The sequence below is a fragment of the Rutilus rutilus genome (assembly GCF_951802725.1).
Source record: "Rutilus rutilus genome assembly, chromosome: 14".
NCBI classification, from domain to species: Eukaryota; Metazoa; Chordata; class Actinopteri; order Cypriniformes; family Leuciscidae; genus Rutilus; species Rutilus rutilus.
In genome coordinates this window covers 4,542,178-4,568,075 of record NC_140219.1, presented here as the reverse complement: position 1 = coordinate 4,568,075, position 25,898 = coordinate 4,542,178, and the positions used below count along the sequence as shown (strand labels likewise).

Genomic DNA, 25,898 nt, shown 5'->3' with positions numbered 1-25,898 from the left:
CTTTTTAGAAATAACTCTGTAACTTTTGCATTAGGCTACTTTCATCATGGTGTTCTTAATATGACTTTTTTTTTAGCAGCTTCATTTACGTAGACTTAATTACACAAACTTTTAAAAAGCCTGTTTGGTGTTAACTTGCCTATGAAATAGTTATTGGAGTGCAGGACAGTGTATCGTGTTTTTTATGTAGTACTACACAGTCTTTCTTTTAAAGGGATACTCCACTTTAAAATGAAAATCTGTCATCATATACTCACCCTCATGTTGTTTCAATCATTTATGAATTTCTTTCTTCTGCTGAACAGAAAGGAAGATATTTAGAAGAATATCAGTAACCAGACAGTCTGGTTACTGACATTCTTCTAAATATCTTACTTTCTGTTCAGCAGAAGAAAGAAATTCATACAGGTTTGAAACAACATGAGGGTGAGTATATGATGACAGAATATTCATTTTAAAGTGGAGTATCCCTTTAACAATGATTTGATTTACAGATTTTATATGTATTTGTGTTCTAAACTTAGTGCTTTCTTTGGCAGCAGACTCTGTTTTTGACAGATCTTTAATCTCTTTCATGTACTTTTATTGTAGTATATGAGTGACATTTTGACAACAGAGATGTACCATGAGTTAAGTTGTCTTCAAATTTATTTACTTCTTTTTTTTTTTTTTTTTGGTCATGTGGGCAGTTTTAAGTCATGAGGCATGATTCACAAATGTATGTGTTTTTACTTATTTGGGTGCTTGTATTTTTCTCCCCACTAGCTATTGTTTTGGATTTAAATAGGTTAAAAGTGTCATGATTCTGCCTTCATGTCCTAGATCTTTCTTGTTTTGAGGCAGGATCATGACAGAACCATGTTTTGTGTGTAAGCACATGGCCATTTGTTTGGCTGTGTGCTTGCGTTGTCTCGTCATGTAACCCCGCCCCCTTGTTATCTCATCTCGTCATCATTAGATTATTGCTTTACCTGTGTCACCTGTTCCTGATTAGTTTGCTCCCTATTTAATCCCCTTGTGTTTGCTGTCCTGTGTCGGTACATTGTCTATCCTTGTCTGATACCCTCCGTGAGTTACCTGAAGAAAGCCTTGTCTTGTTAGAAGTATTTGATCCTGTCTTTATTGTCTAAGTTTATTGTCTGAGTGTTAGTCTAGTGTTTTCTGTCTTAATAGTTCATCCTGTCTTGTTTTACCCCCTCGTGGGTTTTGTTTTCTGTTTTTGTGTATTAATAAATTGAGTGTCTGCACCTCGTCTGCTTCTGGGTTCATCTCCTCCACATCCCATGACAGAATGTACCGACCACAAGAGAACCCAGCAGACAGAAGGTCCTCGCCCGTCGAGTCCCAAGAAGACCTTCTAATAGAGTGGTGGCACAAGACGAGCTCTGACGTCAGAATCGGCAAGCTGCCGATTCCTCCTCAGGGAGAAAGGTCCATTAAGGAGTACGCTCGGGTCGCTCATGAGAAGAGACTCTTCCTTCCTGACATCCTTCTCAACCGCTACTTCATTGCGGGTCTCAACGCTCCTCCCCCTCTTGCTGAACGAGAGAGGTTGGTAGACCGGCCGTTTATGGACATGGTGGACTGTTTATCTCGAAGGGAGATGCGGGGCTCCTTGTCTACACCTGCCTCGCTGCCAGTGGTCCCGGAGGATCGCGTTCTGGCCGTTGTTACCCATGGTGATCCGGCAGGTTCCACTTCTCCTGAGGTCTCTTCTGCACCTAATGAGCTCCGTGGTAAACGAGGGAGACGGGTTTCTTGGGATTCCCCGTCTGAGTCTTCCTCGACCGAGTCAGCGCTGCCCGAGAACGCCATCCCAGCTCCAGTTACGGTCCCTGCTGAGCTTCTTCAACCGGTCACTAGTCCGTCTACGGCCTCGGCACCGCGACCTAGGAGGAAGAGGAGGAGAAGGGGAGCCTCTAGTTCTTCATCTCAGCCCGCTCCTGCAAGCGCTGTTCCAGAGCCCGCTCCTGCAAGCGCTGTTCCAGAGCCCGCTCCTGCAAGCGCTGTTCCAGAGCCCGCTCCTGCAAGCGCTGTTCCAGAGCCCGCTCCTGCAAGCGCTGTTCCAGAGCCCGCTCCTGCAAGCGCTGTTCCAGAGCCCGCTCCTGCAAGCGCTGTTCCAGAGCCCGCTCCTGCAAGCGCTGTTCCAGAGCCCGCTCCTGCAAGCGCTGTTCCAGAGCCCGCTCCTGCAAGCGCTGTTCCAGAGCCCGCTCCTGCAAGCGCTGTTCCAGAGCCCGCTCCTGCAAGCGCTGTTCCAGAGCCCGCTCCTGCAAGCGCTGTTCCAGAGCCCGCTCCTGCAAGCGCTGTTCCAGAGCCCGCTCCTGCAAGCGCTGTTCCAGAGCCCGCTCCTGCAAGCGCTGTTCCAGAGCCCGCTCCTGCAAGCGCTGTTCCAGAGTCTGCAGTCATGAGGGCTGCAGAGCGAGCAGCGGCCGATTCAGCTGCTAAGGCTGTTTTGCGGTCGGTTGCTGCGAGTCACGAGATGCCGATTGTCATCGCTGCAAGAGCCTTGTCCGAGTACCTGTCCAGTCTAGCCAAGATTCTGGAGAGCCCTGTCCCAGCTGATGTGTCCAGCCCTGTCCCAGCTGATGTGTCCAGCCCTGTCCCAGCTGATGTGTCCAGCCCTGTCCCAGCTGATGTGTCCAGCCCTGTCCCAGCTGATGTGTCCAGCCCTGTCCCAGCTGATGTGTCCAGCCCTGTCCCAGCTGATGTGTCCAGCCCTGTCCCAGCTGATGTGTCCAGCCCTGTCCCAGCTAATGTGTCCAGCCCTGTCCCAGCAGATGGGTCTAGTCCTGTCCCAGCTGACAGGAGGATGTCTGTGTCCAGTCCTGTCCCAGCTAATGTGTTCAGCCCTGTCCCTAATTTTGTGTCCAGCCCTGTCCCAGCATCACAGTCTACATCTTTCTCCACTCCCTTACCACCTGCCTCACCCATCGTCTTCGCTCCGCTGCCGGCTGTAGCTGTTCCCTCTGTCACCACTTCACCCCGGACTGTTTCCCCCAAGACTGTTCCTCGTGTGTCCCCAGCCAAGTCTGCCCGGTCCCCTCGCCCTCAGCCATCGTCCTGTCCTCCCAAGACCACAGTCCCACCCACCCTGGACATTCCCCCATGAACTCTGTGTTGTCTCCGCCTCCTCTTCCTTGTTTTTTATTTTTATTATGTCACCCCAATCCTGTCATTGTGTATTCATGTCTGCCTTTATTAGTTTTTGTCATGTATTGTTGGTTTGTGTCTATGTCTCAGTCGGTCTTGTCCCGTGTTTCTTGTTCCCTCTAGGGAGCGTCTGGAAGCCGCTCCTTGGGGGGAGGGTTCTGTCATGATTCTGCCTTCATGTCCTAGATCTTTCTTGTTTTGAGGCAGGATCATGACAGAACCATGTTTTGTGTGTAAGCACATGGCCATTTGTTTGGCTGTGTGCTTGCGTTGTCTCGTCATGTAACCCCGCCCCCTTGTTATCTCATCTCGTCATCATTAGATTATTGCTTTACCTGTGTCACCTGTTCCTGATTAGTTTGCTCCCTATTTAATCCCCTTGTGTTTGCTGTCCTGTGTCGGTACATTGTCTATCCTTGTCTGATACCCTCCGTGAGTTACCTGAAGAAAGCCTTGTCTTGTTAGAAGTATTTGATCCTGTCTTTATTGTCTAAGTTTATTGTCTGAGTGTTAGTCTAGTGTTTTCTGTCTTAATAGTTCATCCTGTCTTGTTTTACCCCCTCGTGGGTTTTGTTTTCTGTTTTTGTGTATTAATAAATTGAGTGTCTGCACCTCGTCTGCTTCTGGGTTCATCTCCTCCACATCCCATGACAAAAAGTTGATTGTTGGTGATCTTTAGAGGTCAGAAATCAAATTTCTGCTTGATTCTGTTGAATAAACCATCTGTCTAGCTTTTTTATTTATATTATCTTTCATATTTTTTGAGATCATTAGTAGGCTATGTTTCCGTGGATTCTGATCTTTGTAATTGAATCTATGAATGTTGATATTTTAAGTAGTTTGACGTTTTCTCTCATGATGTCTCCTTTATATATTGATGGTTTATAGATTGAATTAAAGTCTGATGACAGAAATATGCCATTTAAGTGTAGTTTTGTCTTTGTAGTCTGTTTGGAAATAGCATAGAGCTGGTTTTCCCTGTCGCTGTCCGTGGTGCTGCACTAGCGTTTACTCTTGGTCTTTGAGCGTGTTGCTCTTTCCTCTCCTATATTATACCTCACACCACTTTATCAGGCTATAACTTATGTTTATTGTTTTTATAATACACATACTGTGGTCGTATTTATCTCACACTCTTCATAAAATGTTGCTGCTGGCCTTTGTTTTGCTGAACAATTTTAACAAGAGTTCTTTATATGATGCGACACTTAATCCTGTCAAATATGTATAGAATTTGTATGTAGTTTCTTCTTTTTAACTCACAGTGTCGCTGTTTACCTGCAAAACCATGTGTGTGTTCAGTACACATCTCTCCACCCTGCTTCTGATGTCATACACAGTTTCAAGCTCGTCTTGTTATAGAAAATCGTCGACGGTGAGCGAAGGACTATTTCAGACATTGGATTTATTTGTACAATTATGCTTCTTTTACATGTTACTTGTATATCTGGATTTAATTTCTGAACAATTTCTGAAACATTTTAAATGTTCTGCTTTGCTGCTGAGATGTTTGGCCTTTTGTTCTTCGTGCTGATGGCGCACACCGCTTATGGAGACGTGAGCTATTCTTTCCCGGAGGAGATGAAACGCGGATCTGTGATTGGAAATATAGCAAAGGATCTCGGGCTCGATGTGAACAGACTGTCATCTCGTAAGGCTCGCATTGATACTGAAGGTAACAGAAAACGATACTGTGACATTAATCTGAATACTGGAGAACTGACAGTAGCGGAGAGAATCGACAGAGAAGAGGTTTGTGGGAAGAAAGCTTTGTGTGTTATTAATCAGGAAATGGTGCTGGAAAATCCTTTAGAACTACATCGCTTTATTCTCAATATTGAGGACATAAATGATAATTCACCACAGTTCAAACAAAGTGTAATAAAATTCGAAATACAGGAATCAGCGGTCAAAGGTTCTCGTTATTTATTAGATGAGGCCCACGATGCAGATATTGGTATGAATTCAGTGCAGTCATATACACTTCAAAATAATGACCATTTTATTCTGAGTGTCCTTACGGAGGCAAATGGAGGGAGATATGGAGAGCTGGTTATTAATAAAGAGTTGGATCGTGAGCAGCAGAAAGAGGTGACTTTAATTCTTACTGCGGTAGACGGCGGGACTCCACCGAGATCAGGGACTGTAGCCATACACGTCACTGTGCTGGATGCTAATGATAATGCTCCAGTCTTTAGTCAGGCCGTCTATAAAGTCAGTCTGCCTGAAAATTCTCCTGTAGATACTGTAGTGGTGACAGTGAGCGCTACTGATGCTGACGAGGGACAAAATGGAGAAGTGACCTATGAATTTGGCCATTTACCAGAAAACCATCTGGAAATGTTCTACCTTGATGCAGTGTCTGGTGAAATTAAACTAAGACGGTTCTTTGATTATGAGGAGGAGAGTTCAATTGAGCTGCCCATTCAAGCTAAAGATGGTCAGGGGTTAGCGAGTAGATGCACTGTAGTAATAGATGTTACTGATGTCAATGATAACAGCCCTATAATAGTAATTAACTCTCTTATCAGTCCCGTTCCCGAGAACGCGTTACCCGGTACAGAGGTTGGCATCATTAATGTGCAGGACAGAGACTCTGAGAATAACGGACAGGTGCGCTGCTCCATTCAGCAAAACGTCCCATTTAAACTCGTTCCTTCAATCAAAAATTACTATTCTCTGGTGACCACAGGTGAATTAGACCGCGAGCTGCTCTCTGATTATAATATTACAATCACTGCTACTGATGAGGGCTCTCCGCCTTTATCTTCCACTAAGAATATTCACTTGACTGTAGCTGACGTGAATGATAATCCACCTGTATTTGAGGAGCAGAATTACAGAGCTCATGTGCAAGAAAATAACAAACCGGGCTCCTCTATTTGTTCAGTATCAGCTACAGACCCGGACTGGAGACAGAATGGCACTGTAGTTTATTCTCTGTTGTCCTCTGATGTCAATGGCGCACCGGTGTCCTCCTTTCTATCCATTAACGGAGACGCCGGGGTCATTCATGCCGTGAGGTCGTTCGATTACGAACAGATGAGGAGTTTCAAAGTGCTCGTGTTAGCCAGAGACAACGGTTCTCCTCCTCTGAGCAGTAACGTGACCGTGAGTGTCTTCATATCGGATGAGAATGACAACTCCCCTCAGATATTATACCCCTCTCTGGAAGGAAACTCCTTCATGACCGAGATGGTTCCCAAAGCTGCGCAGGCGGGCTCCCTGGTCTCCAAGGTGATTGCCGTGGACGCGGATTCTGGACAGAACGCGTGGCTCTCGTATCACATTATTAAAGCGACTGATCCGGGACTTTTCACTATCGGTGTCCACAGCGGGGAGATCAGGACGCAGCGGGACATTTCTGAATCTGACAGCATGAAACAGAACCTTATTGTGTCCGTGAGAGATAACGGACAGCTCTCTCTCTCAGCCACGTGCGCGTTGTATTTACTCATATCAGATAACTTGGCTGAAGTTCCAGAACTGAAAGACATGTCTCATGACGAGAGCAGCTCCAAACTGACGTTTTATTTGATCATCGCGCTGGTGTCCGTTTCCACTTTCTTCCTGACCTTCATCATCATCATCCTGGCCGTGAGGTTTTGTCGCAGGAGAAAGCCCAGACTGTTGTTTGATGGAGCTGTAGCCATTCCCAGCGCCTATCTCCCTCCAAATTACGCAGAGGTGGAGGGCGCGGGAACTCTCCGCAGCACTTACAATTATGACGCGTACCTGACCACGGGCTCGCGCACTAGTGACTTCAAGTTCATCAGATCTTATAATGAGGGCACACTGACTGCTGACCTGACTCTGAAAAAGACTCAGTCCGCTGTAGATGATCTTGAAGGACTTGATGCGGATATCAACGATTCGTTTCAGGTAGGACTAAAAAAGTATTTATTTTTAATGGTCTGGACTTCCATATTAAGTGTGTATTTGTTCAAAGTTGACCGCTTTCACTGCCAATAGTCTCTTTAAAGACCAAAACTGTCTGACTCATTCAAATGCTTTATTTTATGCACATGGACATGTTTGAAAGTCATTTTTAAATATTTTTTTTAAGGCTACATTTAATAGAATTCTTTTAAAAATATATATATATTTTTTTTTTCATGTATGGTCGGTTTTAAGATATGAGGCGCCACGAATTATGCATTTCTGCTAAGTTTCATTTGACTCATTCAAGTGGTCTTTTGCAGGTGCGACATTTCAGGGTCAATTTCACGTCTGAAAAGTAGCTACATTTATTGTCGGTTTGCGCAAGTGTTTACAGTACATCACCGGCCCTCGACCTGGAAACGAAATTTGATAGGTTGCACAAGCAAGCTAATTCGCTTGGGATTGTAGTCAATTCTTGTGGAGGCACATTTTCCCTGAAAATAATACAATACATATTTGGTTTTAAAAGGGGTTTCAGAAATATTAATGATCAATAGAGCTTATTTAATCTGGCCCAGGATAAACGAATGTGATCCAACGCAATGTGGATCATTAATATAGCTATATTAATTTACTTCGTTTTAGCTTGTGTCACATGTTGTCTCTGTGTAAAAAAGGTTTATAAATGGCTTTACATTTTTATGTAAGTATTGTTTTATAAGCGCCAATACACTCGGATATGAAGTTTAATAGAAAGGCATTTTTTTTTTATTTGCTGTCCATGCTGTAGTAGAGGAAGTGTGTGTGTGTGTGTGTGTGTGTGTGTGTGTGTGTGTGTGTGTGTGTGTGTGTGTCCACAAAGATGGTAATATTCTAAATCCTTGTCTTGTGGGAACATGTTTTGGTCCCCATGATGAAAACAACTTATGAATCATACTAAGTGATGTTGCTGTTTTTAAGAAGTTTTAGTTTTTTGTCTTTTGTAGTTATTATCCTTTGTATGAAACTGGCTTATAAAGAAAATTTAATTCCGATGTCAGCAATTTAACTATTTTATTTTAGCCGAATTGGAAATGGCATATTACAGGTTTTTCATGTTGCTGTCCATGGTGCTTAACTGTTGCACTGCACTGGTGCCCCCCATATACGATGTAGTTCATAGCTTTCTGTTGTCTTTGTTTTTGTTTTTGTTTTTAAATACTGAAGGCCTAAATGCTGTGGTAAATTCGATCTCCAATTCTTCAGAGAATGTTGCTGCTGCCTCTGGTTTTGAAAAAAATAATTTATATAAGTATATCTGTTCAGTGTATGTAGGCTACGTTCTGACGCTTAATCCTGTGAAAGATATGATTCTTATGCAGTTTTTGCTTTTAACTCATAGTGTCGCTGTTCACCTACAAAACAATGTGTGTCTTCAGCACACATTTCTCCACCCTGCTTCTGATGATGTCATACACTGGGCTGCGAGATCGTCTCGTTCTAAAAAATCGTCGAATGTGACTGGTCTTTTTTTATTATTTAGTTTCACGTGTTATCTTTAACATTTTAACTGTTGCATTACTGGAATTACTTTCTGCTGAATTTCCCAAGCATTTCAAAGGTTGCTGCTGAGATGTTTGGCCTTTTGTTCTTCGTGCTGATGGCGCACACCGCTTATGGAGACGTGAGCTATTCTTTCCCGGAGGAGATGAAACGCGGATCTGTGATTGGAAATATAGCAAAGGATCTCGGGCTCGATGTGAACAGACTGTCTTCTCGTAAGGCTCGCATTGATACTGAAGGTAACAGAAAACGATTCTGCGACATAAATCTGACAACGGGAGATTTGATAGTGGCCGATCGGATAGATAGAGAGGGGCTTTGTAAGGAGAGGCTTTCTTGTGTGCTTAATTTCGAATTTGTATTAGAAAATCCTTTGGAATTGCATCGCGTTGTCCTACAAATCCAAGACATTAATGATAATACGCCAATATTTCCCAAAGATGTAATCAATCTAGAAATAAGTGAAAGTGCCTATAAAGGTGCTCGTTTTCGTGTCATTGAGGCTCGTGATGCGGATGTCGGCCACAATTCAGTGCAAACATTCATTTTAGAGAGAAATTTAAATTTTGTTTTAGCAGTGAATTCAAAAACAGATGGAGGCAAGTATGTCGAGTTAGTGTTGGATAAAGAGTTGGATCGTGAGCAGCAGAAAGAGGTGACTTTAATTCTTACTGCGGTAGACGGCGGGACTCCACCGAGATCAGGGACTGTAGCCATACACGTCACTGTGCTGGATGCTAATGACAATGCTCCAGTCTTTAGTCAGGCCGTCTATAAAGTCAGTCTGCCTGAAAATTCTCCTGTAGATACTGTAGTGGTGACAGTGAGCGCTACTGATGCTGACGAGGGACAAAATGGGCAAGTGACTTATGAATTTGGTCATTTATCCGAATATGCAAAAGAATCTTTTTCATTGGATCATCAGAGTGGACAAATTTCCGTGAAAGGCCCAATAGATTTTGAAGATGAATCAAGATATGAAATTATTGTGGAGGCTAAGGATGGGTATGGCCTTTCTTCAGACACAAAAGTGGTTATAGAAATTACTGACATAAATGACAATTCCCCCAGTCTTATAATCAAATCACTAAATAGTCCCGTTCCCGAGAACGCGTTACCCGGTACAGAGGTTGGCATCATTAATGTTCAGGACAGAGACTCTGAGAATAACGGACAGGTGCGCTGCTCCATTCAGCAAAACGTCCCATTTAAACTCATTCCTTCAATCAAAAATTACTATTCTCTGGTGACCACAGGTGAATTAGACCGCGAGCTGCTCTCTGATTATAATTTTACAATCACTGCTACTGATGAGGGCTCTCCGCCTTTATCTTCCACTAAGAATATTCACTTGACTGTGGCTGACGTGAATGATAATCCACCTGTATTTGAGGAGCAGAATTACAGAGCTCATGTGCAAGAAAATAACAAACCGGGATCCTCTATTTGTTCAGTATCAGCTACAGACCCGGACTGGAGACAGAATGGCACTGTAGTTTATTCCAACCCGTTCTCATCTCAGGGCGTCAAATAAGGCCGTTTTGTCACGTCCTTCGGCGTTTTCTGCCCACGCATATAGCACCCTTTTGCGTATAGATGACACGCACATGGCTTTCAACCAACTTCAATGTAAAACCATCCGCGATGTAATTACACGCTCAGGGCTTCACCAGTCGTCAATTCACCTCAACATTGATCGACTGCACAGACTAAAGACGTTTTCAGCAACGACTTATGTTTGCTCTATGATTAGGATTGCCTACACCTAATATAGGAGGTCATTGTTTTCCATTATTTATCTTTCGAGAGGAGATATTCGCCATTTTCAACACCCTTATCGTCTGTGAGAGACGCTCGCGGCTTAACCACCTCCAATGCAACCCACCCGCGTTTTACAGGACGCAGTTGGACTTTGCTAGCCAATCCAAGTGCGTGATATCAGACGCTTTCAGCAACAGTAGCATGCGTAGGCTACAATTTCGTTTAGTTTTAAATAAGCCTGTGGTAGCCTACTCAATTTTTAAACGTGAATGTGTGCTAGGTATCCTAACTAAAACACGACAATATAGGTTCCATCATCCCTTAATTGCCCGCAGGAGTATATTGGCCGAATTCAACACACCCTTTATCGTGTGTGAGAGACGCTCATGGCTTTCAACCATCAATGCAACCCACGGGCGTTTTACAGGACGCAGTTGGACTCGTTAAATATGGACGCTTGGCCAGGACCCCTTGGCGTCACTTTTTAACGCACTGGGTATACCTTTGGCGTCATTTTTCAACGTGCAGGGTAGTCTGTTTGACTTCTATAGAACTCTGAACCGGAGCCTGCGGCGTTGAAATTTGACGTCTTGGTAACACCGTCCGCAACCCGTCTGCACTTGAGGCTACAATAAAAAAAAAAAAAAAAAGGAATAGACTACAATAAATGATCTATGCCAGGGCTAGTAAAATGGCGGCCCCCAGATGATATTTATCTGGCCCTCCAACTGGTTTTTGATGTTTAAAAACCCTCGCAATCTGATATCTAAGTGCCCTCTCTGCGCAAAGGTTTAGCGCGTTCGGCAACCGCATTCAGCGGTGAGTTTAACAACGCACATGGTGTGCAACCGCATTCAGCGGTGAGTTTAACAACGCTCAACTGCAGGTAAAACGGCATTCAGAGGTTAGTTTAACCAAAACAACGCTCAACTGCAGGTAAAACTGCATTCAAAGGTGAGTTTAACAACACTCCACGGCGTGCAAGTAATTAGTTTAACCGTTTTCTTGTCATAGGTACTGGTACATAGGTACATTGCTTTAACTAGAGCATGCTGGGTAACGTATTTTTATCGGAGGTTTGTTGATGTTAATAAATATATATAATATGCTACGATTGTGTTCAATTAATATTACATTTTTTATTTTATTTTTTATTGATTAAATCCTCTAAATTAATAACGCTGACGTCACTGTATGGGGCGATCCCAAGGTCCATTGCGATTTCCCACTTGGTAAGTAGAAGAGTTAATTAATTGAGATGGGTACTATTCTTAAATTTACACATCTAAAAACTGTTGAATCAGGACAAAAAGTTGTGTTTAGAACCTTTAGATGTGTAAGGTGGCAATTTCGTATGACGGTAAATAATAGAAGGCATTATAAAAATATAGCTTGCTGCACCAAATGTGCAGGCTAGCAAAGTTAGCTAATTGAATTCAAGTTCATTTTTGTCGCATATAATCATGTATCATAGGGGAATGTAATATTTTCAGTATTACATTAGCCCACAACTATTATCCAATATTAGAAATGTTCAGATGAAGAACAGTTGCCAGATTGGTTTGTTTTACAGCCTAATTGTTTAAAATCCATGCAAAATTATATAATTAACACCCAAATAAATCTATAATTAACAATACAAATTAATTCATAACTACAACATTATTGTGGCTCATCACAATATGAAATGATAAATAATTTGTGTGTTCTTTCAGAGGCTATTTAAGGCTACTACAGTGAACAGTGCAACTGTAAAATTATTTTCCATTTCTGTCCTTTGCCTTAAAATAAAAAAATTCCACTTGCCCAAGCCTTTTTTTATCACACATAGAACAACCCAAAACCAACCAAATGGCTGGGAAACTATCCAATCTGGCAACATGAAGAATACTGGTGTAAAATATAAGGTGTTCGATTCTGAATTGCTTTTTTCTCCCTCATCAGGTCCTTCAGTTTTGCCTGCTCTTTATTCTAATCCCCCACCACACATACACACACAGAAACACACACAATAAAGGCACTTTTAAGAGCCATGTCTGTCTTGTGTTTTTCTGTCAAGTATTACTGTAAGTAAGTCATGATGGCAATGGCAGAAACTGCAGAGTACCTCTGGCCTTATCTGAAACTGGCCATTGATTGCATACAGTTCAAGAGGAATGTTTCTTGCATTGTACTCCAACTCCATTAAATGTCCTTAAAATAAAATTGATTTATATATTACTGATGTTTCTAATAATTCAGTGGATTTAACTAATGTCTGATAACTGCTTTTGTTCATTTCAGGTGAGTAAACTTGAAGCTGTAGGATACAAGCCAATTTTATTTATTGGCAAGCCAGATAAAAGGGCTTCGAATAAATGGGTTGCAGATATAATAACCCATCTGCACCCCACTCCTGTCACTAAAATTCTTTTGGAGAAGATGCGGAGGGCCTATGAATTTATCTTGACAAAATGTAAGTAATGTTTTGATTTAGAAATTATGAATGTTTAAAATGTATATTTCTTTGTTAATATGTAAAGATTTTAAATGAAAGTAAACTTGTATTATAGCAACCTCCACAGCAACCGGAGAGTCAAATGGTGCAGCAGGCGGAGAGTCAAGCGGCGGCGGAGAGTCAAACCAAGGAGTCTGAGACTGTATTTGTTCTTAACCTTGTTCCTCTGTCTTCCCCACTCTCTCCAACCTCTCTCTCTTCTACTTCTTCGTCTACTTGTACAACTATTCTTCCTTCACTTTCTTCCAAACTTCCACTGCCATGCTCTAAGTCTTTGCAACAAATGAAAAGGACAAACACCTCTGCCTCTTCACACTATTCTCCCTCTGTCTCTCTTCCATCTCCGTCTGCCTCTTACATTTACACTTCTTTGTGTCAGGAAGGGCCACGTGTGAAGAACAGAAGAAAAGGTAACCTTTTGCATGGTACATCTTACCCCACACTGGTAATAAATTTGCTCCCAGTCAGAGTTGACTTCATGTAAATTTGATTAATTTGGCTAACCGGGTCATTGGTAGCCAGTTCACAGTATTTAGTTATTTAGCTGTGGCCAATGTCCAAGGCCTGTGGTTAATGTCAATCCCTGACTTAAGGTCCTTCCACACTGAGTCTGAAATTTCCGTATGCGTTTTTCCGTATTCGTCATTCGGTGGCTCTGAATTGTCAAAACACCATTCCAAATTCTTACTACTGATCCGAAAAACGCAGAAAATCGAACCCGATCCGATTTTTTTATGACGGCAGTGTGTAAACGTGATTGACAAAACATATTTATTCGTCGTATTTCAGAGTCAGTGTGCAAGGACCATTAAGCTAAGAGGACTTTGGGAAAGCCAATCCTGTACATTTTGCTTTCAAAAACAGGGACAAATTTACTTTGACATGAATGAAAAGGACTGCATATTACCTCACATGTGAAATGATAAATTTGAACTGATTCAGCTACAAAGCATGGCATCATGGCTTAATAAACTTTCCGTGTCTTTTCATCATTTCAGGTTGCCGAAAATGTAGTAGGCAGAAGGTTTTCCTCTTTGATCGAATAACTGGGGAACGGATAAATGAGGTAAAATGTGTTCTGTTAGGCTGCTTTCTTGTCTAAATGACTGATTCTGACCTTTCAAAGATAATAAAACAATATGTTATGCCCTAATCAGTGATTGCTAAAACAGTTAAAATAATTATTATTCGTGTTTTTGTGTGTAGGGGAAAGCCGAATTGAAAGTCCACTGGTTGCCATGCACTGTGTGGTAAGTCATATTTTATTTATTATTTAATTCTCAGTACTCAGAAGCAAATAGCGATGAGGTGGAGGCATTTGGAAGAGCTAGATCCGGCAGGTAGGCCCTTGTAACCTTTAGGACATGCATTCCGATGATGAAAAATTATGGAATAGTCTTCCGAGCATTCCAAAATCAGACACACTCTCTCAGTCCAGACTAAAGACAAATATCTGGACTGTCTTTAGTCTGGACTGAGAGAGTGTGTCTGAATTTGGAATGCTCGGAAGACTATTCCATAATTTTAAAGACAAATGGGCGAATGATCTACCTCCTTGTCTTTATTTAGAATATTCTATTTGTAAGATCCTGGAATTTTGTGATTAACACAATGGATTGTAGGTAATGAGGAGCTGAACCATTCAGTACTTGCTGAGTAATTAATAGAACTCTAAAATTAGCTGACAGACAGCCAATGTATGGACAATAAAATGGTCCTGATGTGATCTGGTTTTACTGTTTCTAGTAAGTTCTCTAGTGGCTAGCTCTAGCTCTGAACTATCTTATTTATTGAGCCTGCAGCAGGACATCCACTTGGTAATGCATTACAAAAGTAGCAGTGTTTCATGCACGCATAAATGAATCTTTCAGCATCTGAAACTCTTATGTGTCATAATTTAGTTGTTTCCTGTTGTACATGTGTTGGAAATGTGATTTTCCTCATCCCACTAATGACAACTTCATCCCTCAGTTTATCAGAAACATTTTGAAATCCGTAAATTGAGATACATGGCTTTCAATGTACAGGAACTGTGTGGAACATTGTGTAACTAGAGCTGCCAGACAATTGTAGTTTAGTAAAAAGTACAATAGTTTCCTGTGAGATGCAATGTTGTATAAAAATGTGTAAAATGAAAAAACACCGTAAATTGAGTGAATGTACTCAGTTGCATTCCACCACTGGGCTTAACCAGGGTTAATGCTACTTTACCAAACATAAATACATTTCAATGAACTCTCTAAATTTAACCCAACAGTGATTTTGATTTTTTTTTTCTCTGTGTTCTAATGAATTTTTTTGCACTTATGATATTTTACAGTGGCAAAACCTGGGATGACACATGGGAGCCTGCCAGTGAATTCCTGCATGTTATGCCTAATTCCCCACATCCCAACCAGCAACCTTGTCACCTGGACTCAAGCACCCTTAATTTCTTTTCTTTTCTTTTTTTTTTTTGTGAGTTTTTTTTTCTTTTCTTTTTCTTTTTCTCTTGCTTTTGTTCATTAAAGTTTTTTGCACAATACCCAGTCTCTTTTTGTGTTTATTTTCTTAATAAAAAAAAACTTTTGCATTTTCATTAACTGCACAACAGCCAGGAAGTGTGCCATGGAGATCATAAGGGAGAACATTAGTGCTGTTTGGCATAATGGCATTCCCAAAGGCATTATTTGTACTATTTTTTTAATTTATTTTTTATATAGTTTAGGTAAGTCTACTTGAACTATTTGTGTGGTATGCCAGCCATGAATACATACCACAGAATACTCCTAAAGATATTAAAATGTTGTAATCCTACAATTTCCGATATTAATTCCTTTAACATTTATAATTATAATTGTAATTACCTATTTATATTTGCCTTTTTACAAAATAATGTAAAATTAATCATGTAAATATATATATTGTTTTTATTTTGGGGGGCAAAGTGTTCTTCAAAGGGAAGAAAATAATGTATTTTCTGGTGGCAGCCTTGCATCTCCTGGGTTTTTTTGTTTTGTTTTGTTTTTTAAGAAAAGAAAAATTAAAGTCTTTAAATAGTTTGGCATATCAATACATTTGGGGAAATTAGTACAAAGTGTGAGTGCAATCATCTTTAAATGTTACAGACGCATTTTATTTGATTAAGAGATTAACTTATATCTGTTTAAAACAAATACTGCATGCTAGAATAACTATCAAGAGTAATTTTCTTTCTGTAAGATCCCTGTTACTAAGGTTGTAAGGTTACATAGCCTATCTTCAGTCAGAACTCGGAACTTTTTATTTTTATTGCAGAACTTATACATAAATGATCATGGAAATTAAGTGTTGTTGTATATCTTTCAATGAAAAATAACAACAACAAAATAAATAAATATCCTGGATTTGCGTACATCAAAAGTCGGAAGAGCCTGTAAATACCATATATGGACAAGTGTGACGTGGTTTTGACGTTTCCATGGCGCCAGCAGGACAAGCTGTGGTTGGACTAACGTTTAGGTCAGAATAAAAAGCGCTCCATATCGCAAACTATGTTTTGCTTGCGTTATGCTGTCAGTAATACTGTCAGTTAACAATAAGGTATTGCTATATTGAAAGAAATTACACGTTTACCGAGATCCTAACCCTAACCCTATAGTGTAACTACACACTTCAATGAACTACAATTTACAGCGCCCGTCCCATGGACACAATGATAGAGGCGTATGGGTAATGTAGTTTAAAAACGTTTAGTAATGGAATTAAATAAATACAATCTTTAATGAACAAAGGAACATCTAAATATGTTCATTATTCAAACCTCTTTGACATATTTGAGTGCCAGACTGAAATTTGGTATTTTACTGTGAGCACTTTTTAAAATGCTTTTTTAACACCTTTCCATGTATGCCAGACATCTCTTTCCAACATTATGTATTAAACATAGCATAAATAATTGTCCTACCAATTTTCACTTTTATACACTTATCAGACTTTGCATTTGCAGACTTTGCAGAATGTGCATTTTTTTTGCTCTTCCAGGGGTGCTACGGGACCCCTGGGGGAGGAAGGGCAGTAAAACCTACACATAATACTCTCTTCATCATGGACAACAAACTGTATTGAGTCACATTTATATCTGAACATTCTTTTGCTTTCCCGCCTTTTCTATATTTACATCATGCTTGTGTTAGGTTTTGATTATATTGCAAGACTCTGAACTCGGAATACAAAAATACAGCAATATTTTACAAATGTTGTAAAATAGACCTTTTCTGAATTGCTAAAACACTAAACCTCCCAAATTCTCAATAGCCTAATCGAATTTGTCGAGTAAATCACTCTTTCTGTAAAACATTAAACAAGTTCAGGTAGTTAAAACACTGTTTGCAAATCTCATGCACTCTTTTGGCAAAACTCTAAACACATTCTCACTCACTAAAACACATTTCACACTGACACATTTATGTTTCAAAACACTAAACACGGGCAGGCAAAAGTTAAACAACTACAACACAGTTGTCATCGTTAACACACAACTACTCAAAATTGTTCATTTATTTCTAATGATGAGACCAAACCAACTGTACATCATACAAGTCAGTTCAGAGTGCCAAAACTGACTCAAAATGTTGCACTGAATGTTACCAACAATGGATGGAAACAATATAAGAGGGAGAGGAGGAAGAAGAGTATGTGAAATAGGTGGTGAACAAAGAGGAAGAGGAGGAGGATGAGAAAGAGCAAGGTGTGAAGAATGTTGTCAAGGCTGGATCTGCTTTAGGGATTTTCCCTTTTCCTGAGATGACATTGTTATGTGGAAGAAGTCATCAGGCCGGACCAACATGAAGACATGATGCAGAATAAAATCTCTCTCACTGACCTTGATTCCTCTAGTTGCACAACTCTTCTGAGTGACTGTAACGCTTTTCATTTAGAGGTTTTTACTGTAACCTTTTTGTCTTTTGCAGTTGGGTCACAGTATAAAAAGTGCTGAATATACAGACATTCAATACTATACAATATTCAGTACAATACTATACTTGCAGTGCATACAGTATACAATTTATTCACCTTACTACTGTAAGTTGTCATTACTATACTTTTTTTACGTAATTGCAAAATTTGTTTACTTAGTTACGATATACTTTTATTTCGGTAACTGCGTGTTTCGGATTCTGCTCTTCGTTTTTCTCTGTAGTGTCTAACGAATGATCTGTAGTGTTTATAATATTGACTGATGTGTGTATGATCTGAAAGCATTGTTTGATTTGAGCACAGATAAAATGGTTTTGAGGCAATTGTTTGATTTTGCCATAAGAGTCACATGTTCTCTGAATGTGGTTTGAAAATTTGGTTTTGTGTTTAAGGTTTTGAGAATGTGAGTTTCAAGAAATGTGTTTTAGCAATCCAGAAAACTGTAACATTATACTGTTAATCAGGTCACAGCTGATAAATCTACACAATTGATAGGTGAAATGGTCTGAGTACCACAGAATCACATCAGTTGACTATGAAACCTGTACTAGATTACACAGAAAGCACATTGAATATTATGTTGGGGAGAAAATTATTCCTCATCATTATGGTGTTCTTCCTTATAATCTGCTTCTTCCATGTCTCTTAACAGATTTCAATTGTTATACAGCACCCTACAGTTCAACTAATGAAAGTTACTGTACCACACAGTGCATGCATGCATGCACACATTTCTATGTATGTGAAAGAAGAGGTAACACTTTGGTTATATTTATGGTGATAAAAAGCAGATTTTATTACATGCTTTATATTCATAGTTAAGGTCATTGTCCAGAAGTATGAAAGGTGTTACTGTCTTGTAGATTACAGTCCATCATCAGATATTTCATAGTCACTGTTGTACTCATCAGCTGAATCACTGTACAAGAAGTTGATGTCCTCTGCTCCAGACAAAACTTGCAGGTAACAGTCTCTTGCTTGCACCTTCATTTCTCTGATTTGATGCCGCTTTCTGAGGATGATGCTCTGCAGACCTTTCAAACCTTCTTCACTTAGGCCACATTGCGAATCTTAAAAGAGGAACACAAGAATTTAAGACCAGCATTAGAAACTTTATAAACAGTCATCATTGTTGTGTATATTTATTAGGGCTGCCCCCTAATAGTAATCTTTGGTCGAGGCAACCCTATGTTTATGTAATTTATTACAAATACATACTTTTCATTGTCTCACTAGAAAACAAGCAGGACAGCTCTCTGAGGGTATCGGGACGAGTTGAAAGAGATTTCCAATGGTGGTCCATCTCTGCAACAAGAATCTTCTGCTCCTCCTCAAGTCTCCTTACTGACATGATGATGTCAAACGCCTTTCTCTTTGTCCTTAGATCGACAGAGTCTGGAATGCATTTATGATAAATAAATAAATAATTTGTATTAAACATCAACCTTCAAAGAATCTCTGAAATAGTATGGGGTTACAGAATGACATTTGAAGCATTGTGGGTTATGTGTCATTATGTATCAGATTTGTCAGAAGCAGTCAACAAACAGTAACAATTACAATTATTTGTGACTAAATGTATTACAAGTAATCATTTCCTCACCGTCAGCCCAATCCTTTACATCATTCTTCCAATTGGCTCGCTGTCACTGTCAATTGCGCTTTCATGGACTCTAGGTTTTGTAACTGGCTTTGCAGAGCTTTTGTGGTCTACAATAACAAACAGTGGTAAGAAACAAAAAACAAATGCTCAATGCACAGCTTCGTACACTGCTAACATGCAGTACTGAACATCTAAAATTAATTCTACTGATGTCATTACCTTTTGATATCGGCGGGTCAGTGAGATAGCCAAATTGTTGAACTTTTGCTGATTCCAGCGCATGGCCATGAGAGTCAGCATATCTGTGCATCCTGAAAAACAAAGAAAATATGATGTTACCATATTCCTCCTACGTATTATGTAAGGATGTAACCAGTGCAGTATGTGGTCATCTTACCTGCTTTTGACATATGCTTTCTGGTTACTGCAATCCTAGATAGGAAGGCATTGCACTGTTCCACCTCCTCCCCTAGTGTTAAACCAGCACCGTCCTGATATGCTCCACTCCATTTTACCTGGTTAAGAATAAAAAATAAAAAAAAAATAATAATAATAATAATAAATAAATATATATATATATATATATATATATATATATATATATATAAAAAACAGATGTTTGCAGATGTTCAGTTTAGATAATACGATTCTATCCCATAGCAACACTTCCTTACCTCGCATTTAAAATCATGGGCTTTGGCATGAAATACCGAAAGGAATGGCTTCATGTTAAGAAGGTGCTGGAGCTCTGGAGCAGGACTCCGTGCCGACACACCACAAGCTCCAATCCCTCCTCGTCTACCTTGCTGGCAGATCTTTGGGAGGTCTCTCTGGCTGCTGACCACTCCCCTCCACAAACACTTCTTCCACTGAACTACAATATGGAAAATTGTTGATGAAAATAAGACTCTCCTAAACAAACTCTTCAGAAAGAGGTTATTATAGTGCTGAAGTCTAATTATCATCTAGAATTTTACATGTTTGGTTGTGTTGTGAATGTGGTCTACAAATCTTTTTACGTCTTCATCCTTGGCTATGAAGATGCCTTCAAAGATGGCCTGTTCCTCAGATCTAAAAAAAACAAAAAAACAACAATTGATGATTGACAACAATTTATAACTTAAAATCTGAGATTTCTTAGTTCACATTAAAGAGCAATGTTTTCTTATTAATACAAACACTGTGATACACAGTTTGGAGTAGCTAGCAGCATTCTTGAAATGGTAATGCTTGCAGTTTCCATCAACTGAAACTGCAAGCATATCTAGGGTGCATGCAGGACAGTTGAAGGGCTCTTCCTTGCATATGTTGTCCACCTCAAATCGCACAGCCTCCCACTCAAAAAAACTTTTCAGAAAACTGTCTGCTGAGATCTTGCTTATCAACCAACAACTCAAAGATATCAACAACACTGCAGGATAGATAAATTCAATACTCACACGACCAAAGCGGCTGATTCAGTATGCTTGGCAGGACAGTCCTGGTGCCGCCATCTTCATTTCTTCAAATGAAAAAAAAGACATCTGTGGCATAAAGTGTGGCAAATTGAAGGGTTGCAGGCCAGTAGTCACTTCTGTTTAGGGCATCGACTCAGCAGTCCAAGTGGATTGGCATGCCTCACAAATTAACTCAGGCATGGTTCGATCATGTCATCCTGGAAATATCAAAAACACATCCACTGTAATGTAAACCAGGGTTTGGGTTCTTTGTACTATTTATATATTACTTTGTATACTTCATATATTTTTAGTTTTATATCTATGTCAAACTTGTAGGGAGTCGCGTATGGATATATATTTATTTTAAAGATGCTTCTCAAACAGGACAAAATAAAGTTCTTCACATTCTTACCATTCATTGTGACCACAGCAACAATCTTTCCTGGACTAACCCTCAATAACTCTGGTGAACAACCACAGATTTTGTCAGGTATCTCCACAGGTACAAGCCGGACTGAAAAAGATCATACAGTACACTTGAATTATGTTAAGGGGGCTAAAAATAATTTTTGAAGCTGCCGAAGAGGGACCTAAAGAAAAATAAGAAAAAAAACAGAATTGAACATTTTACACCAGCATTCTCTTCATCTGTGTTGCCAGAATGGGCTAAATTGTATGTGATATTCCTTTTTAATAAACAAGAAGTGAATATTGTTAATTACATTTTAGATAGAAATTAGACAAAAATTGTCAATAAATGTAAGTTTAGCTCTATTTCAAAAAAAATAAAAATAAATAAAATTCCAAACAAAGCCACAGCAGAACTTCTAATATATATATATATATTAGAAGTTCTGCTGTGGCTTTGTTTGGAATTTTTTTTTTTTTTTTGAAAAAAAAAAAAACGTGTGAAAATTCCTGTTTATAAATATATAAATCAGTCAATAAGTTATGACACCATTGCTTGTTACATTAATTATACACATTAATTGTTTTATTTCATATTGAAAAATTGTGATGAGCCACAATTTAGTAGTTATGTATTAATTTGTATTGTTAATTATAGATTTATTTGGGTGTTAATTATATAATTTTGCATGGATTTTAAACAATTAGGCTGTAAAACAAACCAATCTGGCAACTGTTCTTCATCTGAACATTTCTAATATTGGATAATAGTTGTGGGCTAATGTAATACTGAAAATATTACATTCCCCTATGATACATGATTATATGCGACAAAAATGAACTTGAATTCAATTAGCTAACTTTGCTAGCCTGCACATTTGGTGCAGCAAGCTATATTTTTATAATGCCTTCTATTTTTTACCGTCATACGAAATTGCCACCTTACACATCTAAAGGTTCTAAACACAACTTTTTGTCCTGATTCAACAGTTTTTAGATGTGTAAATTTAAGAATAGTACACATCTCTATTAATTAACTCTTCTACTTACCAAGTGGGAAATCGCAATGGACCTTGGGATCGCCCCATACAGTGACGTCAGCGTTATTAATTTAGAGGATTTAATCAATAAAAAATAAAATAAAAAATGTAATATTAATTGAACAAAATCGTAGCATATTATATATATTTATTAACATCAACAAACCTCCGATAAAAATACGTTACCCAGCATGCTCTTAAAGCAATGTACCTATGTACCAGTACCTATGACAAGAAAACGGTTAAACTAATTACTTGCACGCCGTGGAGTGTTGTTAAACTCACCTTTGAATGCAGTTTTACCTGCAGTTGAGCGTTGTTTTGGTTAAACTAACCTCTGAATGCCGTTTTACCTGCAGTTGAGCGTTGTTAAACTCACCGCTGAATGCGGTTGCACACCATGTGTGTTGTTAAACTCACCGCTGAATGCGGTTGCCGAACGCGCTAAACCTTTGCGCAGAGAGGGCACTTAGATATCAGATTGCGAGGGTTTTTAAACATCAAAAACCAGTTGGAGGGCCAGATAAATATCATCTGGGGGCCGCCATTTTACTAGCCCTGGCATAGATCATTTATTGTAGTCTATTCCTTTTATTTTTATTTTATTGTAGCCTCAACCCATACACAGCAGACGGGTTGCGGACGGTGTTACCAAGACGTCAAATTTCAACGCCGCAGGCTCCGGTTCAGAGTTCTATAGAAGTCAAACAGACTACCCTGCACGTTGAAAAATGACGCCAAAGGTATACCCAGTGCGTTAAAAAGTGACGCCAAGGGGTCCTGGCCAAGCATCCATATTTAACGAGTCCAACTGCGTCCTGTAAAACGCCCGTGGGTTGCATTGATGGTTGAAAGCCATGAGCGTCTCTCACACACGATAAAGGGTGTGTTGAATTCGGCCAATATACTCCTGCGGGCAATTAAGGGATGATGGAACCTATATTGTCGTGTTTTTAGTTAGGATACCTAGCACACATTCACGTTTAAAAATTGAGTAGGCTACCACAGGCTTATTTAAAACTAAACGAAATTGTAGCCTACGCATGCTACTGTTGCTGAAAGCGTCTGATATCACGCACTTGGATTGGCTAGCAAAGTCCAACTGCGTCCTGTAAAACGCGGGTGGGTTGCATTGGAGGTGGTTAAGCCGCGAGCGTCTCTCACAGACGATAAGGGTGTTGAAAATGGCGAATATCTCCTCTCGAAAGATAAATAATGGAAAACAATGACCTCCTATATTAGGTGTAGGCAATCCTAATCATAGAGCAAACATAAGTCGTTCCTGAAAACGTCTTTAGTCTGTGCAGTCGGTCAATGTTGAGGTGAATTGACGACTGGTGAAGCCCTGAGCGTGTAATTACATCGCGGATGGTTTTACATTGAAGTTGGTTGAAAGCCATGTGCGTGTCATCTATACGCAAAAGGGTGCTATATGCGTGGGCAGAAAACGCCGAAGGACGTGACAAAACGGCCTTATTTGACGCCCTGAGATGAGAACGGGTTGTTTATTCTCTGTTGTCCTCTGATGTCAATGGCGCACCGGTGTCCTCCTTTCTGTCCATTAACGGAGACACCGGGGTCCTTCATGCCGTGAGGTCGTTTGATTACGAACAGATGAAGAGTTTCAAAGTGCTCGTGTTAGCCAGAGACAACGGTTCTCCTCCTCTGAGCAGTAACGTGACCGTGAGTGTCTTCATATCGGATGAGAATGACAACTCCCCTCAGATATTATACCCCTCTCCGGAAGGAAACTCCTTCATGACCGAGATGGTCCCCAAAGCTGCGCAGGCGGGCTCCCTGGTCTCCAAGGTGATCGCCGTGGACGCGGATTCTGGACAGAACGCGTGGCTCTCGTATCACATTATTAAAGCGACTGATCCGGGACTTTTCACTATCGGTGTCCACAGCGGGGAGATCAAGACGCAGCGGGACATTTCTGAATCTGACAGCATGAAACAGAACCTTATTGTGTCCGTGAGAGATAACGGACAGCCCTCTCTCTCAGCCACGTGCGCGTTGTATTTACTCATATCAGATAACTTGGCTGAAGTTCCAGAACTGAAAGACATGTCTCATGACGAGAGCAGCTCCAAACTGACGTTTTATTTGATCATCGCGCTGGTGTCCGTTTCCACTTTCTTCCTGACCTTCATCATCATCATCCTGGCCGTGAGGTTTTGTCGCAGGAGAAAGCCCAGACTGTTGTTTGATGGAGCTGTAGCCATTCCCAGCGCCTATCTCCCTCCAAATTACGCAGAGGTGGAGGGCGCGGGAACTCTCCGCAGCACTTACAATTATGACGCGTACCTGACCACGGGCTCGCGCACTAGTGACTTCAAGTTCATCAGATCTTATAATGAGGGCACACTGACTGCTGACCTGACTCTGAAAAAGACTCAGTCCGCTGTAGATGATCTTGAAGGACTTGATGCGGATTTCAACGATTCCTTTCAGGTAGGACTAACTTTTTTTTTTTTAATAAGTTTTAATGTTTATTTATGTTCTGATTTCATTGGCAAACGACTTAATTTAAAATAAATAAATAAAAATGCGTGGCTCACTCAAGTTATATTTGTAGACTTGATCATTTTAGAGGGTAATTTTTAAATCTGAAAAGCAGTGTTTTCCTAAAATAATTTATTTACACAATCAAGTTTTTTCTGTGTGTGTAATTTTGTAAATCATGGCCAAAATGTGCGAAACTACTTCTGAACATGTACAATGTTTGATATTAGTCATATTTTTTCACAAAGAAAATGTTTTCAAGGGATTTCAGAAATGTTAACAGTTCAGATTAAATGGCTCTATATATACATATATTCTATTTGCTGTCCATGGTGCTCTACAGACAGTGTCTTTTGCTGGTGAGGTTTAGTCTATACTGTGTCTATACACAGTCCTTTTCTTCTTTTTTTTAACAGATGTTCTTGCAAATCGAGCTTGTTCTCTTTTAAATTCTACGAGAATATTTGGTTGTTCCGGGCCATTGATATTGTGAAGTCATTTCATGAGTTGTATCCAAGTTTTGCCATTTATTGTCAGAGTTATTCAAGTTTCCCAATTTAACTCTCTGTTGTTGTTTACCAGTGCCACCGTTGGCATTCACATTGTTTCTCTCCACTCACGGTGTTCATATTCAGGACTGACATCACAGTTCGCTCACTGTAGACAACAGGTGATGTTGAGCGGTTACCTACATTTTTGTGCTATTATATAGACCATGGACTAGATTCAAGCATTTGCGATGTCTTGTACAAGTGTATTCTTTATAAATTGGTTAAATTTGTGTTCTTGTGATCTTGAAGGACATAATGCGGACATGGGTGACTCTTTAAAGTAGGACTAACGAATACTTTCTTTAGATAAATAGTTATGGACTGTGTTTACAGATTAAATGTGTATGCCTATTTGTAATTTATTTGACTGCTTTCATTGACAACAGACTCTTTAAAATAGCAAGATCACGCGGCTCATTCAAATGCTTTTAAACGCATGAACATTTATGAGGTTCAGTTTAAAGTCTTAAATATAGTTAAATTAGTCTATTTTATTTTATTTATTTATTTATTTGCTCATGTATGATCAATTGTAAGTCATTTACCATGTTTCACGAGTCGTCTTACTATTGAGTTTTGCAT

General features: G+C 39.9%; 3 protein-coding genes and 1 long non-coding RNA gene across 6 annotated transcripts in view; 3 read left to right on the top strand and 1 right to left on the bottom strand.

Moving 5' to 3' along the window:
* The window catches only part of LOC311303879 (protocadherin gamma-A11-like), a gene marked incomplete at its 5' end in the record, with an annotated part of 224,513 nt that overhangs the window by 24,421 nt on the left and 174,194 nt on the right, over positions 1-25,898 (top strand). The window lies entirely within an intron of this gene.
* Positions 4,512-10,108, top strand: LOC311304105 (protocadherin beta-15-like; the record flags this gene model as incomplete). Its single annotated transcript, XM_084430968.1, has 3 exons — positions 4,512-7,032; positions 8,633-8,813; positions 9,168-10,108. The coding sequence occupies exons 1-3, from the start codon at positions 4,636-4,638 to the stop codon at positions 10,106-10,108; spliced, it is 3,519 nt and encodes a 1,172-aa protein (XP_084287094.1). The 5' UTR covers positions 4,512-4,635.
* On the top strand, positions 8,400-25,595 carry LOC311304104 (protocadherin beta-15-like; the record flags this gene model as incomplete). Its single annotated transcript, XM_084430967.1, has 3 exons — positions 8,400-10,066; positions 23,761-24,714; positions 25,566-25,595. The coding sequence occupies exons 1-3, from the start codon at positions 8,645-8,647 to the stop codon at positions 25,593-25,595; spliced, it is 2,406 nt and encodes an 801-aa protein (XP_084287093.1). The 5' UTR covers positions 8,400-8,644.
* On the bottom strand, positions 18,541-21,576 carry LOC311303935. 3 transcript variants are annotated; one of them, XR_014629851.1, is made up of 9 exons: positions 21,225-21,576; positions 20,813-21,027; positions 20,351-20,444; positions 20,048-20,247; positions 19,771-19,888; positions 19,593-19,684; positions 19,374-19,480; positions 18,989-19,165; positions 18,541-18,840 (listed from the first exon to the last, which is right to left on the bottom strand). It is a non-coding gene; the product is annotated as an uncharacterized lncRNA (long non-coding RNA). The 3 variants fall into 3 exon arrangements; XR_014629852.1 differs by having other exon boundaries at positions 20,393-20,444; XR_014629853.1 differs by lacking the exon at positions 20,048-20,247 and having other exon boundaries at positions 18,542-18,840; positions 20,393-20,444.